The sequence below is a fragment of the Empidonax traillii genome, unplaced genomic scaffold (assembly GCF_003031625.1).
Source record: "Empidonax traillii isolate 1590-97213 ecotype Southwest subspecies unplaced genomic scaffold, ASM303162v1 scaffold443:size705114, whole genome shotgun sequence".
Taxonomy (NCBI): domain Eukaryota; kingdom Metazoa; phylum Chordata; class Aves; order Passeriformes; family Tyrannidae; genus Empidonax; species Empidonax traillii.
Genome location: NW_020955636.1, coordinates 141,558 through 163,796, shown reverse-complemented (window position 1 = coordinate 163,796; position 22,239 = coordinate 141,558). Strand labels below are relative to the sequence as shown.

The window sequence follows — 22,239 nt, the reverse complement described above, 5'->3', positions numbered from 1 at the left end:
CAATTTGGAAGAAGCACAAATTCAGCATTTTGCAAAAAGGTGATTAAAAAAAGAAAAAGTAACAGTACTTCAGTGATTCCAAAAATGTTCAAATTAGATTTTTTTTTTTTTTGTAGTAAGTGAAAGACACTTGGTATAATCAGAACAGACTTCAGTCTGGAAATGGGACAAAAATAAAAAGAGTAATTAAAAAGGAAAAGAACAGCTGTAGGAAATGATCTTTTAAAAATATGAGTTACTGGAATAGGAAGCTGATGTTGACCATGATTTGTACAGGTTAGGGAACTGTTGTCATGGTTCTCAGAGTGAATGCAGTTCAACCAGTGGCAAAAGAAAGACTTAAGGTGTAAATAGGTAACACTGGCTGTTATTTTGTTCTAACAAAGGCTGCTCTTCTATTTTATTCTGTTCTATAACCTGTATCGGATATTAAATGGGAATTTTAGTACGAGAGCTTGACTTTTGTTGGAAGGAGATGGCGCCGAAAAGCAAGATGAAAAGGTAAATTGTCATCCTTGGCTTGAGAAAACATGGGCAGTGGAAACTGGACGGCAGAGAACAGGCTGTAACAAGAACCTGTAAGAGCAATGCTGGCAAGGGAAGAAATAGCACTGAGGAAACTTCCAAAACACCATTAATGCACACCCGAGAGGTGAGTGCTCAGTGCCTACACGCACAAAAGTAGAGTAAACTTCAAAGGTGACATTTAACTGTCACAGTGAAAGCTCACAGTAAAGAGATGATGAAGAAATGATAAAAGGTACTTGGCTAGGCTTTTCTCACTAGAGAAAATGCGGATCTGAGCCTCAGTTCCCATAAATATTTCGAGAGAAATTAGCTCGGTTCGAGAAAACTCAGGGGAAAAAAAAGTGGATGTTCAGATCAGACAGAAATCATAATGGTTGTTAGCAAAAGGTCAGTTAATGTGGCTAATGATGTACTGAAAAATATTCTAATACAGTTTCTACTTTTAAATTTGGTTTATTTGTATTTTTTCTCCATGGGCATTTTGTTAACAACTTTCAATATTTTTAGAAATCAAAATACATTGCAAATGACCATACACGTCCAGAAATGAGACAAATTGCATTTTATCCACTGAAGTTATGAAATTCCATCAGAAACAGAGCATTCTTTGGTTAAATAAGAACAGCAGTTCAAACTAGCTGTACTTAAATGCTGTACATGCATTACTTTTGCACAAATTAGCAAAAAGTGAGAACTCCACTTTTCAACTTTGTTTTCCTTTTTTCAGCAAGTATACAGAAATGACTAAATATAATACTTAAATATTGCAAAACCACAGTTAGAGTTTTAAACATGTTGCACAACAAGCTTTTTTGGGGAAGCTACAGAAATAACTAAAATAGAGAACACATGGAAATTACACATCAGCTAGTTGAAATGTTTAATGAATTCATAAGAGCTTATCAAGACCTTTTATAAAATGCTTGTTTGATCTAATCATTAAAGCACAACAAATAAATGCTGTTTTTATTTTTCACTTGATCTGAAGCAAGATCAGACTCTACAGTCTTAAGGAACTATGATTTTGTTATTATATTTCAAGTTCTTTGGGTTAAAAGCTTTCACGAGTAACACTTACCATGTGATGACCAATATCACTTGAGACATTTGTCAGTTTAAAGAAAAACTGGAACTGGCACATAAATAATAATGTAAATCCCAGTTAAGCAAACTTCTATTGCTTCCCCTTGTTTTGATCTGGAAAATTCCATTAAAAATCTGCAGGTCATATTTTTGATAAATTTCTACAGACTTTCAAGGACTTCTATGGTAGCTATTCCTTGGGTGAAGGAAGCATGAAATGAGAGCAGGTGATTTAAGGCAGAATTTCTTCATGAAGCTCCTTTTGTCACTTTATATGCCATCACCATTTCATGTTTTGGGCTTCTCTCAAGAGCCTCATGGCAGGTATAGAAACACTTCTTGATGAATGTGTCACTTTACAATACAGAAGTTACTCCAATTAATCTGTGTATCTAGGGAGACAGCCTATAGCAAGCAGGGTGTTGTAAATTCAAAACCTTTTTCAGTATACACTAACTTCTTGAACCATTAAAGCTCTATTGGACATCATTGACACAATCCCTTCCCGCTTCAAAACAAGTTAATATGTTAATGAATAGGATACAAGATTACGTTACTGTTGCCAGGAGACGTAAGTGAAATTGAAAGTGTAGTAACAGTAGCATTTCTAAAATTCTTCCTCTCTTCTTCAACTTTTTAAAATATTACCTTTTTACTCTGGATTTGTGTGTGTGTGTTTAGGGGTGGGGGTCAGAACAGGCATTTCAGGCTCTGGAAATAGTAGTGAACTGGGACAATGAAACATGTAATTATAGTTTCACAGAAATATTACACCTGCAGAAATTCCCTTACAGGGTTTAGTACTCTTCCTGTTGAGCTCAGATTTAAAAGTCCCATTAATCCTAATGGGCAAAGTTATCAAATCCATAGTGGACAAAGATCTCCATGGCTAAATCATATGAATCAAGGAGGATTTCACTTGATGGTATTCTCTACATCTGTGTAGGATGGGCCATTTTGCTTCAGTACTACACAGTGCAAGATTCAGGGACAAACTCAAATGGGAAAATGCTACTCATCTGCCAAGAAAAAAAAAAAAAAAGAAGGAAATAGATTGAGGCAGGATGCTTCCTCCTTTTGTGTAATTACCTCTGCAAAAGATCTGCACTGCCAACAGTCTCTGGCAATAAGACAAGAGAAAAAAAGAAAAAAAGCTCAGTGAGTATCTAAACAACATTTCCCCCTTTCCTTTGCATTTGATTCTTACAGAATACCAGGAATGACAGTGATGTGTGGAGCCCTGAACTTATCCAAGGGCTAAGTGGCCTCTGGTAGTTAAACAAGCATGGTTCCCAGCACTGCTCTGGGAATGACTCCCTCTCTCTATGCCTGAACCAAAATAAGCTCAGCTACACTTAATTGGCTTCCAGCTGATCGTGGCTCACACAGCTGCCTCTGAGCTCTGCCCAGGGATTAACCTGAACAAGCTTGGGCCACTTGCCCAGGCACCCAGGTTCCTCCCCAGCCCAGATGTGGTGTGGGCTAATGTCCAGAGTTCAGGTGCACTCCCAGGGATGCTGCAAGACCTTCTCCACAGGCACAGATACCCCATCTCAATGTATTTCTTTCTTATATGTAACAGAGAGAACAATTGTATCATTTTCAAACTATGTAGTGACTTGGCTGGTTAGCCATGGGAACTTTCTATGATACCCTTAGGAACTGCAGAATAAATTTTCCAGGAGGACATCTAGAGAAAGGGCTGAAGGTGATTAAAATACCTTTTAACTCTTTTGGTATTATCACATGAGATGCCTATTAATAATGTGTTTGCAACAAAGTTTGCACTTTCCACACTAGGAAAATGAGTTTTCTGTGGCCTGAAATACCTAACATCTTTTTAAAAAAATAAATTCTTTAAAAAATAAAAGCATGAACAAGCCCTTTAAATCTTGGTGAGGAAACAGAGTTAAGGGGCTGCTCCACCCCTCAGTGAGTTAGTGAGGGTTTACAGAAAATCAGTTGCACAAACGAGTTAAAAATAAAGCAGTAGCTGGAGAAGGGAGGCAAAAAAAATTGGGACTACAGGCTATTAAAAATACTTTTCCTGTCTCAACAGGAACAGGCTAGCTGGGAACATTTACTTAAATTCTTCTTATGACAGTGTTTATACTTGTATTGAGATAATCCTTGTGGGGCCAATTTGATTTGGCCCTTAATGTGTTTAACCAGCTTTGTGTCAGTGAGAGACAAGTTATGTTGGAGCTCTGTTCTTTGAACTGCTTGCATTTTTTCTACTAAAATGGAGAAGTTCTACACAATTTCCAAGTGAAATAACAAATTATCTTATTAGGGAAAAGCACATGTAGAAAATACAAGTTAGCAAAAGAGGATGGCTTTAGCATAGCATTTTTTAAAAACTTAAATACCTAAATTTGCAGCTATTAAATTCCTCTTAGAGTACTTACAAACCAAAGGAGACCAAGCAGCAGTAATATCTCCACAATGCATAGAGGGTTCTGAGTAGGCAATTTGCTTTTTCTGCAAATCAGAATATTATATTTAGCACATACTGTAGTTTCCCTGTGGGTGCACAGCAATAGAAGTCAAAACAAACAGATACAAAGCATTTTTTAAACAGCATTTAAGATGACGCATTGCCTGCTTGAAATGACAAGTTTGTACATTGCAGGGTAGGGCTAGTATCCACCACTCCTTTATAATTTGAAAGTCTGTGTTGATTTATTTTCACTCTGTTCTATGTCAGACTGGGCTATTTTGAAGCCTTTTGAGAAAAGAAAAGAAATATCACTGTAAAGTAATCATCCAGCATGAAATTTTAAAAGTGTTTGGAAAGGAAACTCAGGAGATTTCTATCTCAAAGCACATTCAATCACCCTTTACTTGGAACTGCTTTTAAGTACTCTTCTACTGGAATGGCAGAACTTTCTCCATACCAGCTTTGAAGCCAGATGTGCTCAATGTTCATTTTCATGAAGAACCACTCATAGCTACGAGGCCACTTTCTTACCACGGGGTGCCTGGAAAGACAAACAAAAGGGGAAAAAAATTAAAAGATGTGCCAAAGCATCTGCATAGTCTCCTTTTTAATTCAGCCTAGTGTGCTCAGCCAGAGTGAAACCTGAGATCCGAGAACCACCACTATTCATCTTTTTGGCCCTTCCTTGCTGTAAGGTTTGTGATCTTCCACACCCCAGTCTGGAGAGAACTGCAACACAAGCAGCCAGCAAACACCACCTTCCCCATATCTAAAGGCAGATGTTATTTGGTCTCTAAGCAAAAAACAGTTAGAGGAGACTCTCTGCATGTGTGTCATGCTTGTGCTTGTGCCTGTTCAAAGGAAACAGTGTTCTGAAAATACTACACCTTTGGCAGCAGTTGTGGTGTGGTGGGAGCTAATAAAACTGGGTAGCAGGTAGAGGACTCTCTGTCAGCTCCTACAGCTCCTACAGTCCCTTTGAGCACCTATGACTGAGGCATTGGAAAGTGGCTCCAGATGCTGCCGGCACTAGATAGGGTGTGCCCAGCAGCCCTCACCGTGTTGTTCTGGCTTTTGCACCCCGACAGTGGAGCATTCTCTGTGGAGGTGCTGGTGGACTGTTGCACACATTGAGATCTAATTTCTACAGAGTTTGTAAAAAAAGGTTCTGGTGCCAAGATGGCCCCACCTGTCTGTGGCCACTGACAGAGTTCCACCCTAACCCCTTCCCATAGGTCAGAGACAGAGTATCGCCTCTGGGCTGTTTTGGATCCCAACTCATCCCAGTTTTCCCAGCAGTATTTGATTGACCAGGCAAGGTGCGCCTGGAGGACTATCCCTGGCAGCCTATGTGGGAGGTGTGTGACCTAGCTAAGGTTCAGGCTTTTCGTGCCTGTAATTCTGAAGACCCCCTGGAGGGCATGGGGGCACACCCTCTTGGTGTGTGTACACCTCTGGTTGTGCTTGCATCTTTCAAAGGAGACTGTTCTGTAAGTACTGTGGCTTTGAAGCAGCTGGTATGTCAGAAGAGGCAATAAAACTCATAAGCTCCACCCTGAAAATATTTGTAAGCCCAAAGGCAGCAGAGCTCTGCTCCATCCCTGAGTAGGAGGCCGCAGCTGAAGAGCACTACCTGTCCTAAAGTGGGGTAGAATCATTGAAGATAACAAATACACCCTGGATTTATGGAATGTCTCCTTGCAACCAGGTGAAATATTTTCATAACCCCCAGATTATAAACTACATGCCATATGAGAGTCCAACACTAACTAATTGCATTTCCATATTTTGTTTCTTCAAGAGTTAAAAGGAGGTCTGTTATTCCAAACCACACAGGAGCCAACATGCTTTGTGGGCCCAAAGATCAGGCTTGTTACTTCTCAGATTTTCCGTACCACATTTGTACATTTGTCTCAAACCTGTGGGTTGCACTCTACTGTGTGCCTGTTAGATACAGACCTGGAAAACACTGCTTGCTTGGCAAATTCCACTTCCTCCGGAGGCACCATGACCATCTGTCCCATGAGAGTCAGCCTGGCGCACCTCGGATCCTCTGGATCAATTACATTTTTTCTGCGCACAGAGAAAAATGCTTATGAGTAATAGCTTGATTTCTTCCTTAAGGGTTTTGGAGAAATGTGAACTCCTGCTCACATATAGAAAGCTCTGTAAGCCTTGCAGGTCTTTTCTACACCCAGCTCTACCATTTGGTGGAGGGGGGAGATCTTGAAGGAATAGTTGCCTGGCACATAGATCTGTGTAGATATTTGCTTAATCTTAATTTATGATCACAAAACCTGGATTAATACATGTTGGCTTGTAAAAAGTACGAAAATGGCAGTTTTCCCAGACAAATGTACAGACCTGTATTCAGGATTCTGAGAACTGTGAGATGGTTACTCTGTGCCTGTGCCTACAAAAAAAAGTATGAGTACATGTATTTGTACATAAAATGTAAGGTCTTCTCCTTGTGCTTATCCTAGAAACTCAATCCTTTTTCATTTTCTATCCATTTTTCAACTGCTTTACACCAAACAGACAAGATCTGTTAAATTCTCCAATTGCCTTCAGATCAAGACAGAGAAGGTACCTGTTGCTTTTTTGCTCTTTGTAAACTGTAATAATAAATAACTCCCATGAGTAGCTGCAGGGCAATTGCTGACTCTGACATATACAATACAAGCATATAAATCATAAGTAAATTGACCAATTGCAAAAATATGTTGTATGCAATGACTGCAAAGGCTTGATCCTGGTGAGTGCTGAGCAGCCCAAAGTCCCATTGCCAGCAGTTTGGGACCGCTCAGCATCTCAGGGAACCATCTCCCATGTAAGCCCAAAAAACTGCATTAGGAAATGAAGGCTATGTTTCTTCTTCACTTTGTTTAGCCAGAAGCAGCAAATCACAGTAAATTGCATCTCATCTGTGTGCCATTTTACTTAAAGATCTTGGCTTGAGCCCTTTTGTCTTAACTGTGTACAATCTGCAATGGCTTCATTTTTGGTTATAATTCTCAATGTGTGTCTAGTGCATGCAGGAAACATATGGACATCCTCCTGCAGCTAATTTAACACCTGCAGATTCTCCACAGATGGTTAGGAAACACTGTGTAGTTCACTGGATAAAGTATCTGCTTTTCTAGAGAGGGCCATGAATGGAGATACACAAGGAAGAATAAGAGGCTGGTTGATACCCGGCTGTGCCCAGTGAGCACTTGGCACCACCTGTAGTCTGACCTCCAAAGGGCCATTTGCTGTCACATGATCTCTGGGATGTTTTTTTCAGCATCCTGTTCAGTCTAGAGTGGCACTTGTCTGAAGGGAGTGTTGAGCTTAACAACCTCCAGACAAACTCTACTTGTACTCTTTTTCCTCTCCCAGGTTTACTGTGTGGGAGGAAGGGCAGTGGCCAAAGGTCAAGCTCAAACTTTCTGTTCACATCAATGTATAATGGTCTAGTTTTCTCTAGTAAATTTTTTTTTAAATTGCTATGAAATAATACATGAGTGGTGTTCTGAGTGTCTGAAAACCTGCATCCTCTACCCTGGCACTGGGTTCATTTCTATCAGTGTGCATCTGGAACACGAACTTGTCTATGTGATCACCGTGGTGCTCTGTAGATCCTCAGTACTAACTCACACGGACTGCTGAAGTTGTCATTTCACATTTGGCTTTCAGTGGCCTGAGAGCACCCTGTCCCTAAGGAACACAGCTCCATGCCCTAGGGACACCTCTAGCTCCTTGGGTTTTTTTTGTGTAGGCTTTGGGTGTCGTGTGGCCATTCAGCACACATGGTCCAATGAGACTCACCCACCGAAACGTGAACAAACATAGGCAAATACAGCTGAAGAGAGAGGAGCCAAGACCCACATATACAGGGTGTCAGCTGAGGGTCTGCGTGTCCAGCAGCCAGGGCAGTGCAGATTCACACTCATGGAACTGCTGGCCCTGGATAATGCAGTCTTAAAGTCCATTTGAGGCAATCTCTTGATCTATTGTTATCTTTTGTGCTTAATCTTAATACTGTATCCAAACACTCTGCATATGCTTATATATTCAACATATATTTAACGCATATATTGATGAAGGAAGTAACTTCTCACTAGCAAAAATAACTTTGTCTGCAAATATGATCCATTTTCCTCTACAGCCTAACAGTATCATAGAACAACTGAAGAGCAAGGAAAAGCAGGAATATTTGCAAAGTGTCTTTCTTTGCATAGCTCCTGGGTAAGATGTGGTTATTACTTTCAGAGAGGAATTCGAAAGGATTGCTACTAAAGAATGTCTGCATTTCACAGACTGGATCAAGGTGATACATTTTGGGTGTGATCAGGAGCAGTGAGAGGTTTCAATCTGACCTTCTCAGATCACAGTTATTTGGTGGTTTTGTGCAAGTACATGTTTATTTCTGAAAGTGTGCTCACTGATTTTGAGGAGGCAATAGACCTGACATCGCTGTGGTTAAGCAGTGAACCCTGCCTGCCTATGCTGAGAAAGTTTTGCCTGATAGGATTAGTGGCAGATGTGACTATTTCCCAATTTACATAAGAAGCTGCTCTCCACATATTTGGCTGACAATGAAACCCACACACTATGGAACCATACCTGGAATGGTTTGATTTACATTTTTTTTTACCCCCAGCTTTTTCTTCTGTTAACAGTTTCCTGTACAGGGTTGTAAGCCAGAGTGCTACATTGACTGACACACACAACACTATATTGACAGTAAAAGTTATTCAAACTGAATTTTGCACATTGGAATAATATTCTGGAGGGTCAGTTTGTTTTTCTGGGAAATGAGGCAAAAAAGTTCTTTGCTGAGATTATGTTAGGTGAAATTTTGGAGGATACAATGATACAATTGAGTCCAGCACACTATTATTACTTTGTTGGCTTTGCATTCAGGGCTGCCTCTTATCATAGGTTTTCTGTTTCAGAATAGGAACCTTGTATTCTAACTTTACATTAGCATTAGTATTTTCTTTTTTAAAGGAACTCTTCATATTCTGAAGTAAATCTGTTTCTGCATCTTTTTTTTTGGCATAGTATTTCCCTAATGATGTGTGATTACTTGCGTACTTCTTAAACCACCCAAAATCACTAAACTTACAGTTACCACTTCTAAACGTTGTGAGCAGGTCTTGAATTTCCAGTGCTGTTACCAGCACAACCAATGTAAATGCAGGATTTGCTTCCTAGTAATAAATAAGGAATATATCTCATATTTGTACTAAAGATAATAAAAGGATACCAGGGATAAATAGATATATTTTTGTAAAATATTCCTCCCTTGTATCTGTAGAGGTCTATTCATGCATTCACTACTCACTTGTTGCCTTCTGTATAAATGCACATTCAGCTCTCGGTCCTTGGGTTCCTTTTATCTTTGCTGGCACAAGAACAAGTAGGTGCGGAGGAGCAGCTTTAAATAACATTTATGTGCTGCTGGCTGGGGGTGAGGGGGAGGCAGAGCCAGGGGCAGAGATGGTGATAATGTTACTCTGTTAAGGAAACCCAAGGTGGTTTCTCAGGCCCTGTCTTTACCAGAATCAGGTTCTCTGTCTCCCTGGAGAGGATAAAATATGAACTGAAGGGAAGAGAAAGAAGGTAACTGGAAGGAGACCAAGCAGTAGAGGAACATATTTTTCCATGCTTATTCGGAATACATACACTTCGTTGCAGGAAATGAGGAAAGCCAGATTAAAAGGGAAGAAGATTCAGTTTAGGCATTTTCTAAGAAGACAGTGCATTAAGAGGGAGCATCTTAATTATTCATCTGATTTGTGGAAAGAATTCATTGTTCCCGTTTCTCTGCTTATAGTGAGAAAACCAGGTATGCAGAGTTTGACCCAGTCCAGCCAGTTCTCTTCCAAGCATGTGAGATGACATCATGAGCCACATTTAGTAACAAAGGAGCCAGCTTTACTGAGAGGTCTGTATTCAAGTGCAATATGTTTCCCAACAGAGATGCAATGGTGTGAATTGCACTGCCAGCAAACATGTCCCATTTATTTTACTACGTAACACTTCCATGCTTTTTGGGTCACGGTTCAAGAGTGGTTCAGAGTAAAGAGTGCCACCTACTCATTAAATTGTTTATTACACTTTGCATCTCTTATTTAATTAAAAGGTTCTTATACAACAGCTATCCAAGTTCAGATGTGATAAACCCATAGTTCAAGCTGCTTTGGTTATATTGGCACATAAGGTGATGATGTTGGGTCTTGGTTAGGACTCCCTTTCACAGTGGAGATGTCTGCTTTGACTGACTCCTCTCTGTCTCCTGGTTTCTGACCAAAGGTATCCCTGAGTATTATCTTCATTCTCAGTCTCTGCAATCCGTTAGTGAGGTGACACACATCTGCCACAGATCAGCAGTAAAAGAAAAATAAGAGTTTGGGAGTCACTTGGGAAGGAATGCCAGGTGTCCCCAAGAAGGAATTGGTACCAGAAATGTTCAGTACTGTTCCAGGATCTGGGGGCAGAAGCAGGGGTCTATGGAGAGGAACATCTCTTTTTTTCTTCTTTCCCGGACTTCTTTTCCCACAGAGCAGCTGACATCATTCTCCTCCACTTCCCTGTCACGATATACAAACAAATCCTTCTCATATCTCTTGAACACAGCTCTCCTTGCCCTGTGAGAATGCACTGCTATTATCCCTTTACTTCTTAAGTAGAATGGAAGTTCGGAAAGAGCTTTCTCCTATTGCAGAAAATAAGAGACAGAGAGCCAAGAAAAAAGCCCTAGAGAACAGTTTTCCTACATTTTTTTTCTACTTTGAAGCATACAGCTCATGTGTGGCATAAGGGCAATGACTGCCTCCACACATCCCAACCTCTCCTAAAGTCAACAGCAGTGGTGCAAAACCATGTAATTAGGAGGTGGGGACTGGATGCTGACACAGCTCATCCCTGTCCCCTCCCACGGATGCAAGGTAGGCATCCTGTCACACCCTGCACAGGGCTCCTCTTCACATAGCCCCAAACTGGGCACAAGATGAAAAAGCCATGTTCTTTTCTAGGATATACAGTGCATCATGGGTATTTGTCCTCTAAAATCTACAGAAAAGAAGGAAGGGAATGCTATATTCTTAGAGAGTTACTGTAAAGTGCATATAATTTTGATTAATAGATGTGATTAAGTTTGAAAAGTAAGTTATCCTCCTCATACAATTAGTTTGCTCACCATTCACTACGTGCCAGAGTCTCCGAGACAGAAAGAATGTATTGGTGCTGCTAATCTGTGTGGCATGAACGTCAAACAAAATCTCTGCTGAAAGCAATTTCATAATCTGAAAAGCTGTTGCTGGCCTTCATCTGGATATGGCTGGGCAGTTTCGCCCTGCTCTGATTTTGACAGGAATTTCTTTATCAACCATGTTTGGGAGCTAGCAAAGACAGCTGGACATTTTTGCTTTTGGAAGAGGTCTTCTGGTCTGAATCTGAAGTCAGGCTTGGGAGCTGTAGAGTACTGAGACAGTGGCTATTCTGTATCTAAGTGAGCCTGTATTCGTGGTATATCTGTTTTCATGTTTTAAATAATTTCACTCTTTCTAGAAGATAATTCTTCCCAGAATGTTTTAATTAAGTGTTACGTGAAGCCAGTCTGATTGCCTGTCTTCATGGACAATAACAGCTCATTTCTTCAGCTTAACTCCATGTTTCAGACAGGAAACTTTAGTTTAACCATAGACAATTCACAGAGAAAAAAAAGAATCATAGTATCAACTATTTTTGTGAACAGTCAGAGGAACATATACTACTTCACTAGAGAGGGATTTTAGGAAATTGGTTATTTAAGAATACAGGAAAAAAATAGTAATTTAGAGCTGTATTGTGTGCCTTGGGTCATGATGATAGTAGGTTTCATGTTTGACTTTCTAATTTGGTATCTTTGTGATTTTTTTAAATACAGATTTTTCAGGAACAGCTACTGACATAATTATTTGCATATGACTAAAAAAGGCCAGTATAAGTACCAGAACTAGAATGTGTCAGTGCCATTGAATCAGGAAGTGGATCTCAAAAACTGATGGATGTCCCAATTCAGCCTTTGTCTTCTGCATGCATCGTTTCTCCTTGTGTGAAGGTGCAGTACCAAATTTGTTGTATTAATCCATGCATTAACAAGCAGTGACTCCACAAACCCAGGGGTAGTTATATGTTGGGTGGCCATCTCACATCTCTAAGGTCGTGCCTGCAACCCATGGCAGGCTTATTGTCACTCAGGATTGCCCAGAGACTTAAGTCAGATATTTGTGTATGCTGTTATCCCACCAAATTCCTCTTCTCTCCTCAAGGCCTGGTGGTATCCAGAAGCACTCGGGTTACTCAGCACCTCCTGTCAACATTTTCAATGTAGAGTTTAGGAAACCTCACAGAGTTTAGGAGCCAGCTTTTATCCACTGAACACATCTGCCTGATTGTGCTGATCTGCTACCTCAAGCACCAGATGAACATGGTGGGTAAAAAAGCCCTGACGGAGTCACCTGTGATGGAGGTCATAAATAAGGAGGGGAATCCGAATTTGAAAAACCATCCTTCAAACTAATAGCAAAAGAAAACCAATGGTGGACTGACCCCAAAGCTCACCGCTTTTCTCTTGTGCCACTTCACAGAAGCCATGTAATGGCTCCTTCTCTAAGAAAGCTGCAGTGGGTCCCTATGAATGTGCTGAACTTGATGTCAAGGAAGCGGCACACGTTTAAAATTAATTGCCTGTTTTCCAGACTGCAGCTGTAATGAGGCAGACCCAGAAGCCTTCTTGGAAAGAGGGATCCTCTGAGCAGCCTGTGTGTTGGGAAATGTGTTTAGAACAATAGCTGCTCTATTCTTTAATGTCGGGCTCGGTCTTGCTCCCACTGAAAACTGCAAGAATGGGACTCAATCTTTTCAGCTTGTCTGTGGCATAGACATACCAACTTAGTCTATTTATATCCCTGAACCATTTGATTTTTCTTGCCTCTATTATCCATTTATCAGCCTTCAGATAGGATGCAGTGTAGTTGCTAACAAATACTGTCTCTATCCTGGACATCAGAGAGTCTTCTCAGAGAGGGGCTGCCCATCTCCTGGGAAATGGCAGTCTCTAGGTCAGAGATGAGGAATCCAGACTGTAGCTGCAACACTAAAATGCCTTGCAATTAGTGCTAGTCAGATGCATCACAGCTCTCTTTCTTTCATTATTAAATATTATTTCTCTTATTACTTTAGGGTTTTCAAATTTTCTCTCCAGCTGATTAAATATTAAGGCTGGAGCACCAAAAAGGCCAGTCTGTATTCCTCACATCCTTGAAAATGAAAATATTTATTGTCAAGGTTTGGAACTTGAGTCTGTTCTAAAATAAAACAATTGAAATTTGCTACTAAATAAATTTAATATCAAATTGGTGTACACAAGTCACTTGAAACTCATTAGATAGAAGAAGACTACTGAAATGTCAGCTATGTTTTCTTTCTAAAGGCCAGAGATTTCTTTTGCGTTCAATAGGTCAGAAGCATTTTTCAGGAGAGTGCCAAATACTCCCAGGAGCATTGACTACAGGCACTGACCAGCTTTCACATTTATTTTCATTCTTGCAACTCGTAGTGGATTAATAATGGAATCCTAATAAAGTTCCACATGAAAACAAGCTACAAATGCATTGCTGGCATACAAGGACATGAACTTTCTCACGTATAGCATGATTCATTCAGATATTTTACATAATTATTTTGAAACCAAGACAGTAAATAACGCACTTGACAAAGAGAACATCTGACAAGAATGACACCTTCCTTTGCAAAGAAAACCTCACAGATACCATTTTAATACTGACCTGAGGTCTCTCAGAGTAAAAGGTGTTGCCTCTCATATAGTGTGAGTAAAGAAGACTTTTGCTATACAAAACCTGAGCCACCGCATAAAGCTCTGGACTAAGGATGCTGTGTGCCTGTTTGCATGGCACAGCCTGGCTATCTCAGCAGGTCAAGTGCACCCTGAAGCTGAGGACAGGTCACCCCAAACACTGGCAGCAGTGCTCAGATACACTTGTTGTTTCCTTCACTGTTGTGCTGGTGGCAGAAGCCTTTTCTGTGGGGTAACAGTAGGATGGTGTGCAGGACTGGAATTTTAGATATTGCTACTTTTAAACGTAAAAACCACTCACAGATTGATAGTTTAAAATGTAAATTAATTTCTGACTCTAGTTACAGGTGGAAGGAAGGGAAGTGCCCACATGCTTCCTGACTGTGAGAGAGCCTCAAAGCTTGCTCACATTTTTGCATCAAAACCACAAAGTGCACATCACAAATGTCCCAACTTTTCATGAGTCATACTGCTTGTTCTTTGCACTAATGCCAAACAATATCTGTTCCAGATGAGAAGTCCAGAAATAATAAAAACCAAACTGGTTTTGTTTTTGTAAGAACAAAATAAATAATGCAAGGAGGTCTGATCAAACTCTGAATCTGTGCACTCAATTCAGTAGTAAGCTCAATATCTAGAGTATGGTTACATGTTAAAATGAGGATATCTATTTACCTCCACCTTCTTTTCCTTTCCCCTCTCCTTTGCTCTCCTCTGGCTCTTGGGGACCTGATTCAAGTCACTAAGCCAGGAGAAATCTCATCCAGAAAAAAAAAAGAAGAGCTTTCTGCTGGGTTATTGAGCTAAAATAGGCACACCATATGGCCAGCTGGAGGGAAGGGGTGAGATTGCATGGCCAGGAGCAGCAGTGGCCAAAGGAGGAAAGGAAGAAGGATCGGTAGAAAACCTTATTTTTGCTGTCAGGTCCATGTTCTTCAGATTCATGTTTCAACTCAGGGTGAGGCAAAGCCCAGAACCGGTGGGGGGCAGGGTGGCACGTCACTGGTGGTAAGGAGGGAGAGAGAGTAGGGATGTGACCACTGGTAATTAGTTTGGCCTCAGCTGTCTTCGAAATCCAGATTTAGCTTCTTGGTGGTGCCCAGAGAGCTCTTCTCACCAGAAAGCACAGACTCGGGCTGCAGAGGAGACTAGAGAGCCAGGTGACAGAATCCACATTGCCCTGGCTGCAAAACAAACGGCAGCAAATATCTGGCATACTGAACAAAAGGGCAGTGGTTTGAAAATTAATAGTCACTTAACAAAAAGACACTGAATAAATATTCTCAAAGGTTTGTGATGTATATGGATTTCATATTTCTATAAATCATGCAGCTTTCTCTTTTGCTGGTGAACTGGCACTTCCCAAACAGGTACATCGGGCAGTGATGTTGCTAAACCATAAAAGACAAAGACTTTCAAGTGTGGCTGTTTAAAGTCAGGGATTAAAGGCCACACTTAAGTGCCTAACTGGGTGTGTAGTTTTCAGAAGTGCTCAGTACCACCACTTATCATCGATGGAAGCTGCTATGAGTCTTGAGTCTCTGAAAATAGGACATTGGGTAGTAGGACACAGGACTTCAAATACCTTTTTAAGCCCTTGGTCTAGATATGCAGCTCACTATTTGACTGAATGAGAAAGCTTAGAAAGCAGGATAAATGCCAATAGCATGTAATGAAAGAACAGATGTATTTATTTTTTTAATGATAAATCCAAAATATTTAATGAAATAATTAAAGGAGATATTTAAGGAACAAGCAGAACCATTAACTTCACCAGTCTGTTGACCTCCTCACGCATTCAAAGCTGAATTGCCTTAAGAAATGTGGTGATGGGACAGTGTCAGAAGAAGCCATAATTTCTATGCCTTGGGAATAGGATGTCAGCCTAAAATTACCTGTACTGCTTAGGACTAGGAAATATTTTATTCTTCCACCATATAAGTCTTCAGAAAACAGCATATTCTGGAGACAACTGTTACAGTAATGTTTAATATTTGCCATTCACTGCTTTACCCAGTGCTGTTCTCAGCTAGCAGGCTTGAGAACTGGGGTGATACACAAGGCAACCCCCAGCTGGGGAAACCTGTTCTTAAGATAAAACCTCTTCTTCCCTGAAGAGGACCTTAAGTTGGGGTAAAAACTGTTAGTGCCATTTCTTTCTGAAGGAGCCTGTACTTTCCAGATCAGTTAAGACAGGCTTTGGTAACGGAGTCCTGTCTGACACAATTTCAGGGTCATGTACCTTGTCACTTAAAGAGGCCTTTCTAAATAACACTTCACACAAGGCTGACCCAGACAAGTTTGCCACATGTTTGACTGTAAATAGACATATGGTAGAGATAAGTCTTTGTCAAGGAGATAAGAATGGAGGGGAAAATTGAATCATCTTTGAGTTACATACATACATTTCACACACGTAAAGGTTTGGTGAGCTGAAGTTATTCATTATACATATAAAAAGACATGGAGTGAGTCCAGAGGAGTCCACGAAGATGATCATAGAGCTGGAGCACCTCTCCAGTGAAAACAGGCTGAGAAAGTTTGGGTTGTTCAGCCTGGAGAAGAGAAGGCTCCAGGGACATCTTACAGCAGACTTCCAGTGCCTAAAGGAGCTGACAAGAGAGCTGGAGAGGGGTTTTTCACAAGGGTGTGTACTGATAGGACAAGGAGGAATGGCTTTAAACAGAAAAAACGTAAGTTTAGATTAGATGTTAGAAAGACATTCTTAACTGTGAAGGTGGTGGGACACTGGAACAGGTTGCACAGAGAAGCTGTGGATGCTCCATCCCTGGAAGTGTTCAAGGCCAGGCTGGATGGGGTTTTGAGCAACCTGATCTAGTGGAAGGTGTCCCTTCCCATGGTAGAGTGGCTGGACTTAGATGGCATTTAAGGTCCCTTTTAACACAAACCACTTTGTGATTCTAAGATTCTTTGATATGATTAGGAAGAAGTCAATTCATTGCTATCTCTGGAGAGAAGAACCTGGGACTGGATGTAGATTGATTGATAAACCTAAGACCTGGCTTCCTTTGTTTGTAGGGTCATTTACTGGCTGCTTATGATATATAGGGTATAAAAAAAAAAATTGCAAAAGATATTCAATCACATCCACTGAAAAGGTGGAAATTAGACTGTCACAGTCCTGAGTGTATACCTTCTGAATGGATAGCCTGAGATCCCCTTACAGAACCCAGAGAGCTAGATCCCCATCAAGCAATCAGCAGAGCAATGGTGCCTGCTTTACCATGAATTGGACAGCCTTTGAAACTACATGGATCTTATTGACTAGATCACTATAGACTAGAATAGGATCTTGAACACCTAGATTTTATGTAGGCACCTCCAAGTAGAGATTAAAATTTAGGTATGTTAATATGCAAGCTGAAAACCACTCTAGCTGTTGATGCTACAATACACTTCAGTGACACCTCTGCTTTTCTCTACTATGCTTTACCAGGGCAACTTACTGCACAACTAACCTAGGAAGGAACATGTACCTGATGGTGAGAGCCAAAAATAAAAGCAAGACATTGAAGGTCAGGACCCAGCATTTTGTTCTGAGGTCTCTGTTCTCACTGAAGGTGGTCGCAGGCAGATAAAACTGTTACCTGCAGAAATTTCCATCTGTTTCTGGCAGGGTCAGAGAAGCCACGGGATTCTTCAGGAGATCTGTCACAGTGTTATCCTTCCGTGTCACGTAAAAGAAGGGGATTCCAGTGCTGTTATTGACCGGACCATCGCTGAGAAGTAAACAATTCCCATAGGGCATACCTTGGATCTGCAAAATCCAAATAAGCGACTGGTTACATCTTTGCACACAGAGGGTTTACAATGGGGGGCATTCCCTCAAGGGCTCTAGCAGAGAGGACAGCCAGCCCCATTGCTCCCACTCTCTGTTGTCATCATGAGACAGCATGATACCTTTCCTCAAACCCAAAAGGGTAACGAGTCTAATTAAGCCTTGATTCAGCCTGCTTTTTACACTAATTTTGCCTGCCCTTTTGGCTTTGACTTACAATGTCATTGCATTGGTTTGTCAAGATAGAGAAAAAAGCTTTTTAGCGAGAACTGTTTCAAGTCAAACTGGACATCAGCTCAACTTCCTGGGCAGGAACATCAGGTCTGGAGGGATCCCAGCCACCAAGCCAGCCAGAGTAAAACCTCCTCCCATGGCAGAGGAGGGATGCCAAAGAGCCAAGTTTTCAAAAAGTTTTCTCCCATACACTGACCTGTGTATACACAGTGGATGTAACACCTGCAAAAATGTCCTTGCCCTGTAGTGACACCCATTAATATTTTCTATAATGATTTATAGTCCTACTTTGCTTTTCATGCCATTCTAAATAGCAATGACAAATACATAATGAGTTACTGTGGTTTTTTTCATGTCTTCAGATGTTTCTTTCCTCATGATGTTAAATAATAAAATTATCAGTAAATATATTAATTCAATGTAAGTGGTAAATCTTTTACAGTAAAATCAAATTAAATATTAATAGTTAATAAGAAAACCCTGGATATTGTTGTTACATGGATTGCATGCTTTCTAATTTTTAATCTTTATATGCCTTTAAACTTTTAATGCTTATAGTTCTTATAAATAGTCTTTGTTGGCATTCCTTAGAAGTAATGCTTTAATGATGCTACATAACTTAGAAGCTAAAGATACTTCTTTATTATTAAGAGTTACAATGAAAAAAAAATAGCTGTAAGTAATATTGCAGGACATGTTCCCATTGCTTAAAATGCTCAGTCTGTCACGCAAGGTTAATGTTACACTGGATTCTCAAAAAGAATTGGGATCACAGGCAGCATAGCTTAGCATTCAGAGCAGCAACCACCACCCCATGAATTTCAAATTTTATTATGAATTATATTTTTCTGTATTACTTCTGTGTTGTAACTAGAGGCAGCTAACTGCTGACTACATTATGTCTGTAATTCCACTGAGGGTTTCTGGCAAGAGCATAAACCAGAAGAGTTAAGATCATACTATTTAATAGGATTTCCAGCGAGCTGATGTAGAATAACAGGTCTCTCGTGACCATGTATATATTTACTTATTGGTATCTTGTTTTCAACCTGTTACTTTGTATTTCAGAATAACATAAACTGCCACCAATTTTGCCAAGCCTTCTGAAGATTTATGTGCTTCTAACTTTGTCTATTTTTGAAATTGTAAATTAATTAATATGTGAATACTTTCAACAGAAAGTTATGGATGTCTTTTTTTTTTTTTTTTTTTTAATTTCTTCCCTCCCCCCCTTTTGTCTGAGTGATACTGGATGCTGTGTCTGTATCATCCCAACCTTCCTCTTTAAAAAGGGAAATGTTTTAAAGCTGGAAAGAATAATGACCCCGACCCTCCGATGCAGCCCGACTATTTTGTTTTAAGGCTCCTGACAGAGATATCGTCCTTTAAGCTGGATGGCTGGACAGATTTTGGGGCAGCCCAGTAGGGTCTCCTCCTTCTCCTGAAACAGGCCCTCTCCTGCTGCTCTGCTTTCCGGCCTAGAGATTCTCGTTTATTTGGTGCCCCTCTGGTGCAAATTTTAGCGTGCCTCCTCCCTCGCTGCGCTCCAAGCACGATTTCTCTTCCAGAAAGACTTTCCGCTGTTCCCTCCGCGACGCGGGCGCTGCGGGCGGCGGGACAGCGCGGCCGCGGGGGCTGCGCTCGCCCGGCGGGAACCGCGTGGCGTGGGCACCGTGGGCACCGTACCTTTCCTCGGGCGGCCCGCGTCGCCACGAAGCCCCAGGTGTTGTGGCGGGCGAGGAGGCGGGCGGTGCCGGCACGTCCCGCCGCCCCGCCGCCCTCTCGCCGGTAGGAGAACATCCTGGAGGGGGCGGCCGCCGGCCCCGGCCGCCTCGCCGCCGGCCCGGAGCCCAGCGCCGCATCCTCCCGGTACGCCGAGGCCGGGTAGCTCTGCTTCCAGAGGCCGCCCGCCTCCTCCAGCAGCGCGGGCAGCGCCTCCTCGGTGGAGGAGCTGTGCAGCTCGTCCGCCGCCGCCCCCGCCTCGGGCAGCGGCCACGACACCGAGCTGACCACCACGTACCCCGCCGCGCCGCCCCACAGCAGCGCCGGCAGCAGCCACCACGGCCACCGCCGCCCCGCCGACATCTTCTGCGGCAGCTCCCGCCGCGCCGCGCCCGCCGCGCCCTCCCGCGGCCACCGCCCGTCCCGCACCGCCCCCTCCCCGGTGCCGACTGTTCGCAGCAGCCCCCGGCCGGTCGGGTGGTTCGTCGTGCCTCGCCGTACTGCCCCCTCCCCATCCCCGTGCGATGCGGGACCCGCTGCCCGCACCTGCCCGGGACCCCCGTGGGACACCCGCCCGCAGCGTGTGGGGGCCCCTCGGGGGGCTCTGTGCGGGGTTACCTTCCGTTTGCGGGGCACCTGGGTCAGGTGCACAGCCTAGCAGGTATCTCACGAAAATGAGTTCTCTACATGCACCGCAAAACCCGGATGGACAGATGGAGCTGTCTGGGCAGAGGCAGTGTGACCTCTCCGTTTATCAGAAAACAGAGAATGAGAATATTCATATCAATATTCCCTTTGCAGGAAAAGCTTCATTTGAGGTTAAGTAACAGCAAGACCCCAAGTCCAAGATGGCAGGCAGCACTAATTTGGTGTTTGCAGGATGCATTTTGATACATAGGTATGGAGTTGCTATTAAATGATATGTTTCCTAGGTGAGGTTTTAATTAGGCAAAGATCTGGATGTATATTTGAGTTGATATTAGTGGCTCGATTTAGTAAAGGCACTTTTTCATCCAGCTTGTTTTCTGTTCTTGGCAGTAAACCCCTTCAATATGGTAATGCAGACTTGTAATTCTTTGAAACATATGCTTGTAAACTCTCATTGCATTCCTACAAATTATTTAAGGAGCACAGGCTCAATAGGGGACAGGAAGCAATGAATCTCACAGGAGCCTTTGCCTGTCTGAAGGTTCTCAGGTACATCTCACAGCTGTGAAGAACATATTGCTGTTGAACTGACACAACTTCTGCTTACTTGTACCATGAGAACATGTTGTATATCTTATCTAGAATCTAAATTCTTATAAATGAATGTTGACTGGAAAATATTGAGTATTTTTAGCTTATATTTTAGCTTATATTTTTCCTAGATGCCCTATTCTGTTGTTTTGGGTTTTTTTCTTCACCATAAAAATCTGAAGGATAGTGGAAATGGGCATAATGGGTCTTAAAGCCCAAATGAATTTTTCTGACTGAAGATACTTCCCGAGAGTATGTAATTTTGGCAGCAAACTCTTAATCTTATCTGCAGAATACATGATTACCTTTTCCTTTAGCACATGGGCCTGTCTGCATATGCTGTAATACCACACTTTTGAATATTGATTCCCACTTCAGTGCTTGAGCTGAGACAGAGGGATAGAGATGCAAGTAGAAAATAAATTTAGATTTCCAAACCCAAAATAACTGAAAGCTTCCTAAGCTCCTGACAAGTGCTTTTCTCTGATTCAGGATATGTCCTTTCTTAAAATAACAAAGCGGTTGTCCCTTCTTGAAATAGCAACCAGGCCCAGACAACTCACTGCAGGCATGCTCTTCAAAAATATTTAACCCCCCCATTTCCCTGGTGTTTCAGGGAATTTCCTCGCACAATCTGATGCATGCAAGATACAAATTTCATCTTCTGTGTTTACTATTTCATGAAAATTTATGCCAAGGTTTCTGAACAAGTCCAAACAACCTAGTTTCTAACATAAACATGTCAATAACATTATATAAAACTTATTTTAGTTGATAGAATTATATGCGAGATACTGATTCTTGTATCCTGCAGAAATGGGAAACAAAGCAGTTGTTTTCTCAGAGGAATGAGCGCTAAGTTCTATATACAATATAGAGCTGGAGAGCCATGACTGCGAGAACAATGAACTCCCGATCAACCCTGAAACTGTACAGGATCTGCTGCTTCAGCTGGATCCCTACAAATCTGACGGGATTCCCTCAAGAATCCTCAAAGAGCTGGCTGATGTCATCATGAAACCTCTCTTGATGATTTTTAAGCAGTCTTGAGAATAGAGAGAGGTTTCAGCTGATTGGAAGCTGGTGGACCTCGTCCTGATTTTTGAGAAGGTCAAGAAGGAGGACCCTGGAAATGACAAGCTTTTCAGTCTCACTTCAATGCCTGGTGAAGTTATGGAGAAGATTATTCTGGGAAGTATTGAAAAACACCTGGAAGACAACACTGTCATCAGTCACAGCCAGCACAGCTTCAGGAAAGGAAAGTCCTGCTTATCAAACCTGATTTCCTTTTATGACAAGGTAACTCACCTAGCTGATCAAGGGAAACCAGTTGATGCAATTTTT

At 41.8% G+C, this 22,239-nt stretch overlaps 1 protein-coding gene across 1 annotated transcript; it reads right to left on the bottom strand.

Annotated features, from left to right (window-relative positions):
- Positions 1-965: 965 nt before the first annotated feature.
- On the bottom strand, positions 966-20,028 carry CREG2 (cellular repressor of E1A stimulated genes 2). The gene is made up of 4 exons (XM_027894809.1): positions 19,621-20,028; positions 17,510-17,679; positions 6,011-6,124; positions 966-4,592 (listed from the first exon to the last, which is right to left on the bottom strand). Exons 1-4 carry the CDS (start codon positions 20,017-20,019, stop codon positions 4,445-4,447), a joined length of 831 nt encoding a protein of 276 aa, XP_027750610.1. The 5' UTR covers positions 20,020-20,028; the 3' UTR covers positions 966-4,444.
- Between the last annotated feature and the right edge of the window lie 2,211 nt (positions 20,029-22,239).

Excerpts from the sequence above, each read along its gene's own strand:
- CREG2 (XM_027894809.1), bottom strand. The coding sequence starts at position 20,019 with ATGTCGGCGGGGCGGCGGTGGCCGTGGTGGCTGCTGCCGGCGCTGCTG. Across the intron at positions 17,680-19,620 it reads CGCGGGCCGCCCGAGGAAAG|ATCCAAGGTATGCCCTATGG; the intron begins GTACGGTGCCCA and ends TGGATTTTGCAG. Across the intron at positions 6,125-17,509 it reads ACAGATGGAAATTTCTGCAG|AAAAAATGTAATTGATCCAG; the intron begins GTAACAGTTTTA and ends CTCTGTGCGCAG.